Source organism: Diadema antillarum, unplaced genomic scaffold, assembly GCF_040938485.1.
Source record: "Diadema antillarum isolate AM-2024a unplaced genomic scaffold, OU_Dant_1.0 seq00000263_RagTag, whole genome shotgun sequence".
Classification (NCBI taxonomy): domain Eukaryota; kingdom Metazoa; phylum Echinodermata; class Echinoidea; order Diadematoida; family Diadematidae; genus Diadema; species Diadema antillarum.
In genome coordinates, this window is record NW_027271301.1 from 1,023,627 (window position 1) to 1,041,977 (window position 18,351).

The 18,351-nt window shown below is 40.2% G+C and overlaps 1 protein-coding gene across 1 annotated transcript in view; it reads left to right on the forward strand.

Moving 5' to 3' along the window:
• Positions 1-13,548, forward strand: part of LOC139729774 (uncharacterized) — a 53,325-nt gene extending 39,777 nt beyond the window's left edge. Inside the window, exons 4-8 of the mRNA XM_071640708.1 lie at positions 4,799-4,874; positions 6,326-6,459; positions 6,971-7,069; positions 8,054-8,601; positions 10,292-13,548. Of these exons, the coding sequence (XP_071496809.1) occupies positions 4,799-4,874; positions 6,326-6,459; positions 6,971-7,069; positions 8,054-8,601; positions 10,292-11,075 (1,641 nt within the window). The 3' untranslated portion in view covers positions 11,076-13,548. The remainder of the gene's footprint in view (positions 1-4,798; positions 4,875-6,325; positions 6,460-6,970; positions 7,070-8,053; positions 8,602-10,291) is intronic.
• Positions 13,549-18,351: the final 4,803 nt, after the last annotated feature.

The following is an 18,351-nucleotide window of genomic DNA, read 5'->3' on the forward strand; positions in this document are numbered from 1 at the left end:
TTCATAAAACTCCTTCCAAAAGTAGGGGGATGATATTACTCTTTACATGATAATAAGTGGAGGGCATGTGTACCTCATAAAAAATGATGACATTTTGTGGAATATTTTCTCTGAGACATCTCTTTAAACAAGTTAGCAATAAATATTCTTTCTAGCAGGATATCGACTGGAACCATCTTCCTCATCTTCTCTAGCGTCAGCAGCTCCTCAACATCCACAAACTGCTTCTACCTTGATTTAAAGGGAAAGAGGGCTTCACCGCCATATTATTGTTCACATTGATTGATGATAAATTTGCAACTGCTATAGCATGCAACGTTTTGTTCATATTATTGAAAGTCGAATCTGATCCTGTGTGAAATATACTTAAAGGTCCTGTTTACCTTTGAGAACAGTGATTTTAAAAATGTGCAAGATATCACATTTCATTCATATGTGTATGTGTAGGTCTGTTGTATCACAATACATCCTACCATATAAAATGTTTGCAATAAAGCCTAGAATATAAGGAGATATCAGTTTTTTCTCATTAAACCATAACTGTAGACGGTTTAGTCCGACAAAATTTTTATGATAACTATTGTTCACATTTTGTGTATTTAACAATATTTAATTGTAACATTGATTACACGGATTCAAATTTTTTACAGTGGTTGTTTCTATACCAAACTTACATTTTGGAACTATTTTAAAGCATGAATGCTGGGGTTTTGTTTCATCTACAAATGGTAAATTATGTCTTTAACTGCCAGAATGTTTTCTCTAACAGTGCTATGCTGTATCCTGCATGTACTTGTATGACACTTTTGGAGGAAGAACAGAGTGGTATTGATGCCAAAGATGTACATGTAGTATCTTGCCACATCCTTCCGCTTTTAGGCTGTTGCTAATCTAAAACTTCTTTGTACCCGGTAGTCATTCTTGTGAAATCTAAATACCCCTTAGACACAGTGTCACCAACAGATCCAATTGAAAGAGCAGCTTTTTAGGGTGTGCTCAACAGCTACGGTATATATTTCCACTGAACTTCTTTCGTTTGTAAATAAAATGTTTAAAAGGAAATGAAAAAAAAAATGTTTTGCAGAGCACAGGAAATATTTGTACTAGTCACGTACAGGTACATTGTATCTGTAAACAATTAAAGGTGCATTCACATCATGTCATGGACCTCCACAAAGCAGCTTCCTTGGGATTGTCGTACAGGAATTGAAAAGAGGGACCCTTTCCAACCAACCAGCAGTGCTGAGTCAAGCTAAGGGAGAGAGCCACAGGAAATGGTCTTGCTCTCGGCTAAGTGTCAGCGCCAGCATCCCAGCCGAGACTGACAGCGCCGCCGATGTATGCCATCATTTTAATTTGTGTTTTCCCACAGACAGAAAGAAAACTTGTCCGAGGGCCCTGCCAGCGGAAGCTGAGGGGGAGGTCCTTTTTAGTTTCTTTCTCTCTTTGCGGCTGCCATGCTGCGGCAGTGCTGTGTAAATAGGCATGATTTCTAATTGTGTATCTAAATGCAAGCCCTGGAGCCTACAAATATTGAAGCCATTGAACGAGGCTCATTTTACAACTATTTTGGGCATGTGTGTCTTCTCCGTGTTAAGATATTTATCAAAATGCGCTGCATGAACAAAATTCTTGTTTAGAGCAAAATTCTTACAGAAAAGTGTCAAGTTGAAGGCATCAGGTCCATAAAAGCATTGAGAAAATACAGGACAAATACAGAAGAGAAAAACAGCCCCATATGACTTGCCTAATTTAGCATTCATGCAAGGTGCTGTTAGTAGGCAAATGCCCTTTCATGTTACTTGTCTGACATTGAGTTTTACATGTCCCAGGCAAGTACTGGTATGGTACAACCATGTAGGTATGTTGGTATTGCAAAGTACCCGGGGTAGGATTGAATAATAGTTGGTTGTCTGATGAAAGTGGAGACCCAAAATACAGAATTCACTACTACACTGTAGTTTGAGGAATGGTATACCTTTGTAGCTGTTAGTATGGTTTCCTCGAACATTCAGTGAGTATTTTATCAAACTGTCTACAAGTATATTTACCGAATCTGTGGTTTCTTAGATAGAAAATGTCAGTGCCATGGAGTACCAGTCATTGCTATGGAAACTGGTTCTAAACAACCTGACCTGGCCCTAATGTATACTATATGCATGCACCTGGTTCCAACTTAAGCTAGAACAAAAGGATGTGACATCATCACTTTTGTACTCCATTCCAGTGATATACGTGTGTAGGAACAATTTTACATTCATGAAAAATTTCCTCTGAAGTTTCATTTCTGTCAGTTTCATCGTTACAAGAAGGCTTCAGTGGCCATTGATCTGTGTAAAATTCTCTCATGTTGCACAAGCCCATGTGGCCCGTAGCCAAGAGCAAACATTTTCCCCCAATTGCAAGCAAAATGAGACACTTACTCCAGTACTCGGTAATCATACTGAGGAAAAAACTGTTTTCACAAGAGGAAAGTACATGTATTCAGTGGACTAAGCGAAATATTGAGATAAAGAAGACACACCTTTGATGTCAGTTGTGCTGTTAGTACATTGTAGCTAACAGGGGAGATAACTCCATGCTTTGACCAGATAGGCAACTATTGGAATTGTGCAACCATTTTTTGTATTTCATTATCCAGTTTTCTTTAACATGTATCATGATATAGATGCAATATTCATGTTCCATAATTTGTTTTTTTCAACTAAGAGTCTGTACGCTGCTTTAGATTTATCACTAGCTAAAAGTCTGGTTTTCTGTCTTTGGTTTCTGGGACAAACAGTGTACTACTTGTACTAGGGCTTTCTATAGCTTACTCAGTAGAGCACGGGTCTAGCAATCTGGAGGTCTCGGGTTCGAATCATGATGGAATCCCATTTTCATTGCTCAATTTTTTTCACTCACAAATACAATGTCTGGATGATGGAGAGGCCTAGATCAGGGTTATCTCGCCCTCTCTCTTGTGATATATTTTTTATTCCTTTATCATGCAGGCAAACTTATTTTTGTGTGTATTGTGTGTGATTCTCTACTTTTTTTTTTTATGGGGGGGGGGGGGAGATGGGAACAAAGGTCCCATGAATGGGATTGGATGGGAGCTGATAGGATCTCACGTCATCTCCCCACTGAGGCCCATTCAATCATGACCCGCCTCAACCCAGCTTGTAGCGCTCATTTGGAATAATTGCATGTTCACAATTCTCTTTCTCGCCAACCTCCAACCCCCCAGCCCTCAGCCCTGTATTGTATTTTGTAAAGCACCCTCCATGCATTTTCATTCACTTCTGTGCATGTACATGGATTAGTTGTGCCTGTATAGTCCCATTTTTCCCCCCTTGTCGTTTTCCAACAAAGCCTTTTGACTAGTGACACTTCTTGTTTCTTTGGTTTGGTCGTCATTTTACGACTGTCATGATGATTCATTGACATTTTTTCAGTCAGACTGGCGATGAGCGTACACGGCCCTTGTCTCTTCATCTCCTCTCCGGCAGCCCTGCAATAATTCTCTCCTCTGTTGCATGGTTCCGCTCAGCCCTCAGCAAATATCAACAATGAGCACAGAAATTATGGACATTGACCCTAATTTGGCAGAGCGGCGTTCAGATCGTCAATCATGCCGAATTTGTTTCTCATTGCATAGGAACACTGTAATGAGACATGCTCTGGTTACGCAGCCTGTGAGGGATTCATTTTCTTTCATCATGATTTTTTCCCTTCTTTCTTTCTGCATGTGTCTGTTGTTTTGTTTGATGTCAGGGTTTGCTGGTTTTTTTTTTTCCATTTCCCATTATGCCAAAGAAGATTAATGCCATATGAGATTCATGAGATTTAATTATTCATTGAATTAAGCCTCCATCTGTATTCGAGTAATTGCAAAGTGATACCTTTGCTTTGATGAGGGTAGGCCCAGAATATTTGTACCATTTATGAGTTTGTTCCCCTCGCATAATTGTCTCAAAGAAAAGACACGCTAACAAAAGAATACCATGTCACATATGCCATGGTGTATTCTGCCAATTAGTGAGTCAGTTTTCAGTATTGGGTCAGTTGGTTGCTTGCATCAGTGTTGTGTGTACAATATCTTTTATCTTGACTTGGCTTGTGCAGTTCATTTAAAGTGGTTCTCCGCTTAAAGTGAAAGAAAAATTCATAATTGTCTTGGAACATATGTCATGTCATAAAAGTAACTTATTTCATGTATGTCATGGATAACAAAATGAAGGTATCTATTCTATTAAAAAGGGATGATATGGTTTTGGAAGAGATGGGGCTTCAGGTTTCCAACTTTTTGTGAGATAAGAATCCTCTTACGAAATTTCATCAGTGGTTTCTAATTATTTCACACGCAAAAAAGTTAAAAGCTGAATCTCCCATCTCAACCAATACTGTTCCCATCCCTCTGAGAAGATATATTTGTTTTACAGTTAGCAGTGTCAAACAATTTTAATTACCAGTTCTGTTTGTTCTCTTTTTCCACTGTCCATCTCACATCCGCTTCTCTCTGTCCTCCTCAACTACTCTGTTTTCTTTGCTCGCTCCCTCTCTCTCCTCTTTGTCTTTCATTCCTCTCTTCTCTCTGCTGTCTCTGTCATTGTTTCTCCTCCTTTATCTCTCCATATTTCTATCTCTCCATATTTCTATCTCTCCATATTTCTATCTCTCCATATTTCTATCTCTCCATATTTCTATCTCTCCATATTTCTATCTCTCCATATTTCTATCTTTCTCTCTTTCTCTCTCCGTCCATGTTTCTCCTTCTATCTCTTTCCCTTTGCCGTGCCCCTCCGTGTCCCAGCAGTGTGGCTCTCATGGATTTGATGGAAGGCAAGCTGAGAGGCCTGTCGGACTTAGGGGGGATCTGTGCTCTCTCAAAGGTAAAGATCATGGTTGAGATGTGTGTCCCAATATACTGGACCTTACTTACTGTATACACAATATACTTGTATTTAGCGAATTTAATTTTTTGTGAATCTGAACCACGGTGATTTCTTGAGTGGTCAAATTCATGATAGTGTTGTACAGTAATCAACGAATCAATGTACGTACAACTTATGCACACAACATTCATGTTGGGATCAGAATTGATATTCTTGTGTGATGTTAAATTCACAAATACATTCTGTAGCACCCGACTTGCCAAATTCATGAAAATAAAAACCCCATGAAATTTGTGGTGTATATACCATTTAATACTGAGTATTAGGGTGACTTGTCTGTGTCACAATACAGCATGATTGTGCCATGTTTAGTGTTGTAAAGATTGAAAAGATGAATATTGTTTCAAGTTACAGTCAGAGGCATAACTCTTTATCAAACTAAGAAAAAAAATAGGAAGTTATGAAATCAGTGTGAAGTTTGTTACCATTTTGTCTTCCTGAATTCATTCCCAGAAGGAAGATGTAGTATCAAACATTATAGCCCAACAGAATAACAGTCTGTTAAGGTCGAGACAACATGACTTTTTGCCATTATATGACTGAAATCACTACTGTATGAAAACATGCAGAGCTGCAAATTTGTGTTCTAAGTTTTATTTTTAAACTAACATTTCAGTGCTGTGCTTTGTTCTGTTTTATTAGTTTGATTCTCTTGATTTATGACTACACAAGTGTGGAGTGGATTTTCATATTAAGGGAGCTAGTGTACATGTTCAGGATTCATGATTCTAGGTTTTGTTTGTATGTATCACTCAGACTTCCAGATTGCTCTCATGGTCACAGACCCAGATGCAACTTGCTTTAAAATCCTTACCTTTTGCACAGAAAATAAAGAACATATATATGCTTGTGTTTTAATCTATGTAGAAAAGACACGTCTCGTGTTCCCTCCATCCCAGTAGATCATTGAGGTTGTAAACTGATAAAATATAAAGTAACCATGGAAAACTTGAAGATTGCAACAGGAATAGCTACAAATATCATCTCATACTGTAAAATCAGAAACCAGAATTTTTGCATGCATGAAACTTGGGTGAATTTCTTGAGGAGCCAACATTGGCGAGAGTAAAATACATGCAACAATTTTTGTCTGTACACAATGCATTAGATACTAGTAGCCAAAGCATGAAAGTTTCATGCTGCTGAAAAGGCCAGTGGCTTGAATTTGCAAAACTTTCATGCCACATATGTTTCTGGTTTTACAGTACCCTGAATGTGCATTGAGTAGTCCACGGAGAGAAAAATAGTAGTTGGGAAACATTTCATGCACATAATAAATGAAGAGTGCATTACTACACTGTTTGTGACCAAGGCAACCGTTTCATGGTGTCAACTTATCAAAAGCCACATCATTTGACTCTTACAAATTGTTTGTTTGCTTCTCACAGTTGCATTGCCCCCAGAAGTGACGGGATCGCGGTGCAGCCTGAAGGTGCAGGCGATGCCAGACCACTCGTCCTCACCGGGAAAGAAACCTTGCCCACCCTCACCCAGCGACATCGGCCATGGAGGGACCATTGGGGTAGGAAAGAGGGGATCTTTGATGCCCACTGAGAACTCTGATGAAATCATATAATATTTCTTGCATTTCATTTCCTTTTTCATTCAATTATCCAAGTCAAGTCCTGTTACTTTGAATGATAGAGATCATGTTTTATATTAGCAAATTGTACCATTTGTTGTCCAGAAAAAAAGGGCAATGATTCTTTTTTCACCAGTAGTGGAATTTATTCTTTGATGTCCTTGGTGTAAGGAATCTTACTGATATAATACTGAACGTTTGCCATGTGCCTTGAGAAAGACCAATCAAAGAAAGCTTCTTCCAACCAGCAGTCAAGAAGTTTATGGTAAGTTTTACAAAATGTACATTCTTAATGTGTATGAGTGTGTGTGTTGTAAGTAATACAAAATTGACTTGCAGAATGATCCTTGACACAACACCAATGTACTAACCTACGTAAGGCATACCAAGTTTTAAATATAGTGGAGAATGATACAGCTGGACCACAACTTGTCCTCTATATTCTCTCCAGGCCGTGGATTGCGATGTTTCGCTGGATGCGGAGAAAGAGACTCAGGAGTGGGCATTCACTCTCTATGACTTCGACGGTCACAGACGAATCACACGAGAGGTATGGCAGTGTACAGAAGTAGTCTCTTCCCAAGCAGGCATCCAGCCTTATCACAGTAGCCGCAGTCACACTGGCAGAACTTCCCAATGTTTTAATTTCTTGAAGTTTTGCCAGTGTGATTGCAAACTTCCTGAAAACTTCTTGTGAAACTTCTTACACACCGTCCCATTAAAACTAGAGAAATTTCCCACACCCCCAGAAATCTTCTCAAAGATTGTGCAGTTTGACACACAAAGCTGAAACTTCTTGAAATTTGTCACATGACCAGTCCAATACCTAAGGTGATTCTGAAGCACCCCCTCATTGTGAATTATGTGTGTGCATTGTTTATGTAACAATCATTAGCTGTAAGACATTGTGCACTTTCCTCTTTGCTGTGCATGTGCACCACTGACCCAAACTTCAAAAACTTATTGCAAACTGAAACTTTGAGAAGTTTTGCCACAAGTTTGAATGGACGAACAAACTTTGCAAAATGTTCTTGAACTTAAACTTTGGAAAGTTTTGCCAGTGTGATGGAGGCCTGTGTGATCCCATACCGATTGCAGCATCTCTCAGGCCCTGTGATTCATCCAGTCTGGGTGTTAGATTGACTCCATGGTTTGATGATGCGTTTTGAAGTGCATATTCACTTTCTTTGTTCTTTCTGTCGAAACTGCTTTGGTTCTGAGGATACTGTGAGGTTTCCTCTAGTGAAAGCTGAGTTATGAGATGTGTGAATATGTTATGATGACCATAAAGTGAACATGGAAATCTTTTTTTGATATAGACAGATTAGAAAATGTAGGCTGTCATATTTTGGTAGGGAATTTTATGCATATGTACATAGCTTTAACGTGATTGCTGCATTTGTCAGTCAGAGTAACATTGTATTGTTAGATTTATGTTAAGTGTGTGACAGTTGGATGAGTATTATTCTGAACTTGGAAAGCATTGCTCAGCTAATTGACACATGAAATTCCCTGTGTTCCCCTTCCCATCTAGGATCTATCTAGCATACTGAAATCCATATCCGAGGCCCTAGCATGCTCCGTCATCCTACCACCCAGTGGCAGCCGGAAGCTGAAGCTGCGGCTCTCCGTGGTCTCCGACCAGGAGTCCGACGTCAACGCCGGAGAAGGAGGCGGGTCCGGTGGTGGAAGGACAACCAACCAGCCAAGCCCTGCTAGCCAGCCCAGCAATCCAAGTCACGACAACCTCAGCCACTACCGTACCGCTAGCACCCACTCCACATCTCTGCCGTCCACGACGTCGCCACTCGCCTACACGACCGCCTCGCCCCTCTTTGTCGGCAAACAGGAGAACAAGGAGAATGCGCTGAACCGTGCACGGGACCGACCCCGGGAGAACCTTGAGGACATTCCGGCGTGCCACAGGCACAGCTTCAACGTCAACCACCAGTGCTGGCGGAAGGATGAGAAGAGGTCGCGTAGGGCGAGGAATCGCGGGCGGTCGCAGTCCATGGCTGCAGCGGACATGACAATCCCGTATGGAGAGCAGGTTATCCTGGAACGACAGCATCGTAAAGCAAGGCAAGTGTGCTCTTACGTTTCCTGTGTGAAATCGTCTGAAATTTGACTCTATATGGAGATTTCAGGTTGGGATGCAGAGTTCTTTTATTCCTTCCCTCATGGTAAATACCCTTTTTTTTTTTAACCCTAAAAAGGCCGGGGGGGGGGGGGGGGTTGAATCAACCCCCCCTCGACATTTTTCGCGACTACTCCGCCGCGCGAAATTTTTTGACCGCGCCGTTCGCTGACTTTTTACTTTCAAGTCTCGCGTATCTTTTGACACCATTTTCGCGAAAATCGCGCATACCGTTACGACGCTGCATAACGTTTTATATATGCCTGTCAGACCGAAAATGGCTCAAAAACGTGATTTTGTGTATAAAGTCTATGCAAATGGAGTTTTCTCTTCTTATTCATAAAGATATGATTATTTTCACTTTTTTAAGCTGAAACTAATTAATCTTAGCATAATTATGCTCGAAATAGGTTCTGTCATAAATTTTGCGGAAAAAATTGATAAAACAAAAGGTCGAAAAAACAAAGAAATACATAAGAAATTCATAAAACAAGAAAATACATAAGAAATTGACTTTGATACCAAATTTTTTTCTCAAGTACATTGTTAGGAATGCTACAAAGAATGTTTCCACCAAAAATTAGGATTCTAGGAGCTTTAATTTCTGATTTAGAGCAAAATGTATGATTTTATGCATATATTAGCATAATTAATTATTATGACAAAAATTTCCATTTCTTTATGAATAGCTTGGTAGATTACACCACAGATAATGCATGTGCCAAATTTCATGGCGATTGCGCGATCGACAGCCGAGATCTCGGGGGGGGGGGGGGGGGGGGTTGAATCAACCCCTCCCCGGCCACAGAACACCCAAAAAAGCCCGGCCTGGTTAGGGTTAAGGCAAACAAATTTTGGTTGTGTTTTGGTTGTTTTGGGGGTACCATCTATAATGAATTGTCATGCACAGTCTGTAAAGCTAGTATCTCACCAACAGAGACGTCTCCGCGACGTCTCCAACTTGTCAGCCGCAGCAGTCGCGAAGACGTCTCCAACATAAAAATGGCTTGCGGTCTCACCAAGGAGACGTCTCTGAGAAGATTATGGCAGGTGTCAAAAAATTTCAAATATGATGGAGCACTTGCAGGATCACCTGACTTGATCTAGGCAGAATGTCAGCAGGCAGATGGGTCACATGGTTTCTGAAGTAGGTCAAACAGCATCAAATAGAGTCGCGGAGACGTTTCCGCGACCACTCACCGGTTTTTCTGGTCTCCAGCAGGTCTCGGCGATGTCTCTGAGACATCTCGGACACATCGCAGAGACGTCTCAGCAGTCGCGAATATACTTAGTCTCTGCCACGTCTCCGCAACTGATGGAGATGTCTCGGAGGCTTCGCGAAAAATCGAACACGTTTAAATTTCTTGCGACTCCTCGGAGACTCTGTAATTTTCAGGGGATGTCGCGGAGACGTCTCTGCAACTAGCAAAATCTGGAGTCGCGAACTAGTCGCGAACTAGTTTCGAGCCCGGTGAGATACTCCCTTAACTTGATAGAATATGTGTACTGTTTTATTCAGTAACATGTCATATACCATAATTGATGCATTGTCAATGTCAATGTTTTTATTTGGTCTTTGGACAAATACCGTTTGTCTAAAACTTGGCAATTTTCATTGTTTTGTGGTCATTGCAGAAAGTCAAGTGCAACTCAAGAAACCATCAAAGATCCCAGTGGAACAGCCAAACAAACCAACAATGCGGGTACAAACAGTGGTTCCACAGAGCGTCCTCAGGAGAATGCAGAGAGACGCAGCTACTACCAGGAGCTGGCTGGGATAGATAACCAGTGCACCAGCCCAAGTGCTGAGGAGATTTCAGGGAGGCCAAATGAAGGCCCGGAGGTTGACTTACCGCTTGGTGCATCGGCAGGAAGTAGAACCTCTGGAGGTCACAGACATTCCAAGTCGAGCCCCCACCATCATAGAAGGTCAAAATCGTATGAACCTCAGCTGCATGGGGATGGGGTTAGTGGGAAGAAGCAGCCACCACCAATAAATCAGGAATCATTTGCAAAGTACGAGTACGCTCAGCGAAACCACAAAGACTATCACATGCAGCTCTTGGAGGCGTCCCGAACACGCCTCGAGGGACTGCAACCGCACTTTGAGGTGCAAGCAGCGAAACAGAGTCACTGTCGGCACAGCGTGAAGCGGCACAGCTTCCCGGCACCCGTTCAAGTGGTGACTACACAAGTCATTGCACCACAGGTGCAGCCCCAAGGGGCTGCCATCAGGGGGAAGCACCGGCGGCGGTCACGCCGGCACCACACTCTGCAACCCCTCACTGTCATGAAGCATGAGGTCATGGAGAAAACAGAAGGCGTGGTGTATTCTCCAGTCACCCACAAACACCAGCACCATCACCATCATGAACACCACCATCATCATCACTATCACCACTATCATGACATTGAATGACTCGGACATACTACTCATCCCAGTCACCTGTATATTAGAGAAAGCTATTTAATTTATATCATCCTAATTTGATACGGCACTTATGTAAGCAGAGCATTATAGGATAATTTGTTCAGAGAATGGTACAAATCTTTCAACAGTTGTATGTATTTGTCAACTTGAGGCTTGGGTTTTGTTGGATTTATTGCCCTTTAATGGGAGGCTCAGGTGAAAAATAAGCATTTTTTTTTCATAAAATACTGTTTGGAAATGTGCCTATGGAGATAACTGTGACATCATTCTGTATGTCCTGTTAAAGATGATCTAAATTGTATTTTCCTTTTTTTTTTTTCTTTACCACAAGATAGGATTCCCTCCTTCTAATTTGGGGTCAAAGTCATAAATGCTGCCAACTATGCCATTGGAACTTTTCCTAGCTCTATCTGATGCCTACTTTGATCACAGAAATGGATTTGCATAATGTATGAATTTCTTCAGCACATTTTGTTTGTTTGTCTGTGTTTTTTTCCTTTATTGGTTTGTATTTGTGTTATGTCAGATAGAAGTCTAATCTTGTGTTGTTTTCTCTATGGGAGACCATGAATGAACGGCTGTGATACAGCATGATAGTCTTGATATGTAAATTTTTATTGAAGCTATATGTAGTTTGATAAAAATGCATACCTCGATGTTGACAAGGCTTGCCACATGAGGGTCATAGCTGCTAGAAAGTCATGCTGCTGGTAGCCCATGTGACCAATCACCCCAATCACCATGGCAGCAGATTAAGTCACAGACGTCGAAGCCAAGACAACTGCCAAATATGGTGATTTGACTCAAATCAGAAATGTAACCCATTTCTTCCCAAGCTTGATATCTTGAACTACCTCCCCTGTCATACTTTCAGACTCCAAGATTGTTTTGAAATTGGAATCTTTTTAACTTTCATGAAGCAGGTAACTGTGGTGTTTGAAATGATCTCTTATCTCTATTTGATTGTCTGATTTGGTGCATGCTTGTGTTTTTCCTGAACGTCAGCACTCTTTTTATGCCTCCGCCCGAAGGGTGCCGGAGGCATTATTTTTCGGGTTGTCCGTCCGTCTGCATTTGTTTACGCGATAACTTGAGTAATATTAGGTGAAATTTTACCAAACTTGGTCCAGGTGTAAAGTATGATAAGGGCAATTACTTGATTAGATTTTGGGTGAAATCGGCTGAGGTCAAAGGTCAAAAGTCAAGGTCAAATCAAGAAATTGTATCCGTTTACGCAATAGATCAAGACTGGATGAAGCAAATTTCACCAAACTTTGTCCAAGGATGACACTTGATGGGACAATAATATTACTTGATTAGTCTTTTAGTGAAATCGGCCAGAGGTCAAAGGTCAAAAGTCAAGGTCAAATCCTAAAGTTTATCTGTTTATGCAATAATTCAAGACTGGCTGAAGCAAATTTCACCAAACCTGGTCCAAGGATGACATTTGATGGAACAATTAATTAAGTGGTTTTTGAATGAAATCGGTAAGAGGTCAAAGGTCAAAAGATCAATGTCAAATGCTCAACATTTTACTTTTTTTCCCATATCTATGCAATTCCTGAAGGTATTTTCTTGAAACTCAGTGTATACATGTACTACCAAATGAAGGTTCTCTAGAGAGAGTTTCAGGTCATGAGGTCAAAGGTCAAAGGTCAGGTGAAAACGTTAAAAATTCACTTTTTTCTCCATATCTTGCAAATGGTTCAAGGCATCTTCATGGAACTCGGTACATATACATGTACTGACTAGCAGGGATTATCGACAGACTTTAGGGATCATGGGTTAAAGGTCAAGGACAACTCCTCAAAATTTCACTATTTCCTTAGGAGAACCATGCATTATGGCGGAGGCATACCAGTCACCATAGCGACATTTCTAGTTCTTTAAACTGTTAGTAGTTGACTTTTATGTCTTGTTCTCTGTGCTCTATGTAGGGACCCTGTTTTCAGCAAGCAAATATTGGGCATGGAGTGAATCCAAACTAAATGCACTCTCAGGTCACTTCACTTGTGCTTGTTCAGCTACGCTTGATATCGCATACTGTACATTGAAAATGTTTGAGAGTCCTAAACAGAAAGCATACAAAGTAGAGGCAGCCTTCCAGTCTCATGGATAACGCTAATTCACTGGCCTTCACCCGCTTTTCCTGTCTCAGTATAAAAGTGGTGACAACTTGCTTTATTGCTGATATAATGCAGAGTATAATTCTATGGAGATATGGTGTAATAAAAGCAGCAACCTATACAAAAGAGATTAGGAGTGCTACCGCACTAGATATCACAGTTGTGTGATAACAGACGTTATATTCCACATACTAAGAATCTTGCTGCAGGATTGGTCAAGAGCTGATCACATGATAAAGTGTAGTTTTGCCCATCACATCACCTGAGAAGAAAAGTTCATTACACTCTATGATGATAGTCATTTTGTTTCGCTGATCTCTTAGTCCACGCATTCCTAAGGCGTGCTATAACTTACAATTTTGAGTACACGCGAAATGAAAGTGTGTTGCACTGTGGTCTATCATTTGACCTGGGTCAAGTGATAGACCACAGTGCAACGCACTTTTATTTCCGTGCCATGCGCAGGGCGTGGAGCAAATTCATTGTTTTGTCATTTATGCGCATACGTCTAATGGTCTAAAGTAAACTACGTAGCCTAAGCCCTGAGGACACCTAAAGACAGCTAAAACGGTTTCAGATGTGGAATAAATGGGAATATCTAGGACCCTGGATGTGGAGTATAAAGCAAATAATCAACTTTTGGTTTCAGGCAATGAGACAAACTATCCTCGGCGATCTGAATGTTACTCTTTCTTTCCTCAGCTGCGTTTTGGAAAGATAGCTATACCCAGATCGCCTTGGAAGTGATAGTTTGTCCCATCACCTTCACCAACGTTGATTATTTGCTTACTAACCAATTTGACATCAAATTGTGTGTGTGTGGGGGGGGGGGGGGGTACATGGCACATTAACCCCCTCCCTCTTTGGCCCACAGCCCCCACCCTACATAACACTCCACAGCCCCTATCCTCCATGTGCTTTAATATTTTGCCCACAAAAAGCAAGGGAGGGCTAGCAAAAGTGGGAAACTCAAATTTCATCAGACATTTTTCATGGACAAATGTGTATTCCCTCTGTGTTTCCTCCAAGTTTCCATGGGGATTCCAACTGTATCACACAAACAGTGTAGATACTTTGATGCAGACATTGCCATCATTTAAATCCATTCACTCTATTTTGTGTATCCCAATAGTCTATAAGGGACCATCGGGTATAGACTCTGGGGAAACTTTTAAAAGTGTATGAGGTCAAAAGTAAGTCTTGAATGGAATTAATTGAATTCATTTGTAGGTCACTTTTCCTTGAAATCTGGCTGGTGTGCACACTTGGCTTTCATGGATATTGAAAAAGAGAAAAAGCTGTAAATCCACTTGACTCTCACTCTCCCTCATTCCATTAAAGGGGGAGGGGGTCCTTCCCTCGTGATCTCTCCTTTCTCTGTGAGAGGTTTCTATAGAATTCCCCTTTGTGGCTGGCAGGGATTTGTAATGAGGCTGTATTGTGCCTGCTACCACCCACCCCCCATACCCAATGTATACCTCTCCCCTGTAGAGTTCTCTGAAACCTGCTAATTAGCCTGTCTACAAAAGTGAGATGAAAGACTGAAGACCCGAGGTACACGATAGACACAGAAGAAAAGAGAAGTTGACCATTGTTATGTAATCATGAGCTTCGGCCATCTCTGGGCCAATGAGGGTAAATTGTTACCTCTGTGCTTATTTGTTCCCGTTGCACACTGCCTCATGCTAGCAGTGAAAGTCTTCTCTCCTCACGTATAGGTTTGTTTGAAGTAAGAGGCACAAACTCGAAAATTGAACCGTGATGTTACAGTGTGTGAGGGAAAGTTCTCTGGTAGCTTTTGTTTTCCCTGGACCTGCTTGTGTGGATATCACACTGTAGCCATGGGCAGGGCTTTCATAACATACACAAAGTATGTACCAACAAGGATGCAAAAACCAGGCCTCATCATTCATGCTTGCGCTCTCACCAACACGGGTCTCACTAACCAACTTATGAAAATATGAGACAGAACAGAAGAGAATGGATAGTTTTGTAGCTGTAGAATGAGCCATGTAAAAGTGAAGTAGTCTTTGACTTGTTTGTTGAAGCAAAGTTAACGAGATTAAAATACTTCTACTGGAAGATTTGTGTTGTGCCAAATGCAACAAAAGTGATATACCCACTGTTGCAGTGATCAATCTGCATGAAGTAGTTTGAGTGTAAACCAGTTTTCCATATTCTATGAATCCAGTGTATGGTATCTCTGAAAGGCAAAGTTAATTTGCATGTGACCAGATTCTCTGATTTAATGGTTTTGCTTCCAGCAGGATTTCTACTAGCTCCTAGCACAATCACACTTTGTATGCTGCCAGCTGAGAAAATTATATCTTAGAATCATTTGAATTTATGATTTTCCAATTTATGCAATTCATATTGATATAGTTTTCTCTGATTTCCTTGTGTCAGTTAAAAGAAAGAATTGAGTCAGTTATGAATCATTATATACTTTTCCCCCTGTGTAATTAATAGCTTGAATAGATATCTTTTTTCTCATATTGAGTACACACTATATTTTTGGGTGTATGGTTTTAGAAAAAAAGCCCACAAATCTTCCTACTTATGTTTTTCATTGAATTGAATGGCCCCGTTTTTACTCTTAACCAAGAAAGGAATGTTCGGGAAATTTTGATCAAATAGAGAAATGTAAAGACATGACAATTATATTTGAATACATAACTACTCCAAGGAAACAAAGTTATGGTTGTTATTGACAAATGTTCAATGTATGGAATTTGGCATCCAAATTTGATGTTATCACAGAAACTTTCAAAATACAATTGTACAGGTCACACCAATGTCTACTGGACACATTTGAATGTAAATATGCAAATTACAGGATCTCAAGAGAATGGAGGGTTCAGACTTTATTGTATTTTGTCCAAATTCTTTTACTCTCACTTAACAGTTTGGTAAAAAGGAGTTCTTTGTGTAAGATACAAGAACTTGTAGAGAGAGAATCATACCTGAATTTGTCGGTTAAAAATGATAAGGGCGTTAAGTTGCCACTGAAGCCATGGTGTTCGAGGCACCTTCACACCCTTATCATTCTCACCCGACGAATTACTAGTTAAAGGGTGACTGGAAATACTCAACCTGGGGACCGTGGCCACTTTTCACAGTGAAATGTTGTTCACTAGAGACATATCACATGACCACTGACAGCCAAAATATAACACAGCTGTAAGTTAGGTCCTGACCATAATATTTCACTCCAGGGGAGTTTGTACTGACTGCATAATAAAGTAATTGGCCTCCGTGACATGTTTGATAGTATTTGCAGTAAGAATGTGATGGTCATGCTAAGGTGGAATGAACAGTGGTATTGAATTGATAAATTTTTGAATGAAAATCTCAACATTTGATGAAGGTGTAGAATATATTATGTCATTATTTAGTATTTAGAAATGTTAAAACTCTCAAGTATTCCCCCAAACTACACAGAATGTGTTGTGTATGTCAATAGTATTATGATAGCAGTATTTTTCGTAGTATACGTGATCTGACAAAAAAAAAGAAGGAAGTTCTGGTTATTGTAAAGGCACTATACTGTCTACTGCAGTGATACAGAGTAAACATGTTGTAATGTCTGTACCTGTTGTGCAGAATTACTCTTGTGGTGCCTCTAATGTTTAGCAGTGGCAATTATTTTCAGCATGTTGATATGGCCGTACGAATCGTAGTGATATTGTAGATCATCATCTGTTGATTTAATGGTCCTCCCCCATATTTTAAAACCTACATTCACAATATCAAATGGAGTATTTTTATGTAAAACTGATCTCCAAAACTGCATATAGTGGCTGAGAATGAGACATAAAAACAGACATGGTGAGGATTCTCATCAGATGTCAGATTTATGTGCTCATATAGTGTGGGGACAGCAATGCCAAAGCTTCCTTTTTTGCTATGACACAGTGGATCCCAAGAGGCACAAGTCACCTTTATGTAACTGTGAATACCAGGTATGATGACACACTGAGTTGTTTGAGACATTTAGCTTTCTCAGTATTTCCTACATCAAACATGTATTCTGACTTTCCAGGCTTTGGCTTACACATGTGTGATGATGATTATTTGTACTCTGCCTTAAGACAAACTCATTTATTGGACAACAGTAAATCCTTGTTCTACAATTTTCTTTGTTTGGGGATTTATTATTGTTATTTTTTGTAAATCCTTATTCTCACAGAGTCTTTTGCTTCTTATTCTATTTTGTGTTATGTGACATTTTTTTAAAGCAAATAAAGAACAAGTGAATGAATGTACAGTAGAATTGAATACCTTAGTTGTTATAAAAGAGCTGATTATGAGTATATTATATATAAAGCCATTAAAAGTAAACTGTGGGATTTTTTTTGGAGCACATTAATTAGTAGGAAGAGAACTATCTGTCACTTCTGACACTACAAGGAGAGATGGCTGTTATCCTTTCAGACAGCATATTTAATTTTTAAATTATTGTTATTGCCTTATATGTTTTGACACCACTACTTGTTTAAGTGCCACTTTAAGCAGCTTGAGATTCATCATACTCATACTACAGCACTTTGTCATGAGTCTTAATATAGATGACGTGTTTGGTAGGCCACATTCAGACTAAATGAAACTGTGCGTAGTTTACTTCCTGATAATTTTCAGAAGTTTGAGCATGCGATCACACTACTGACAATGCTCAGCATAGTTTGAGTGATGAGAAACAACCATAGTTTTGATCTCTAACGTGCATGCTCCACACAGACAAAAACCGTGCACCTTGAAAAATGCAAACGAGCTACAGCATGCAAAATAATGCGCTATGTGCATAAGCAACATGAAATGGACCTTCTCACATGACAAACTTGTAGAAGTTTCAGTTGTGCGTGGCCACTCTACACAAAACTAGGTGAAGTTTTGCAAGACGTGAGAAGCTTCCCAGGTGCATGCAGGAAGTTTGGCTGGTAACTTCTCAAGAAGCTTGCCGTCAGGCTGCTCAAACTACCTGAAGCAAAATACCTGGTAGTGAAACTATGATTAGTTTCATAAAGTAAGACTGCAGCTGTAGAGAGCTCAAGAAAACCATACAGATTGAAGTTGAAATATACCATACACCTCATGGCATTATTGTATGTTTTACCAGCAAATTTCTGTTTGCTTTATTT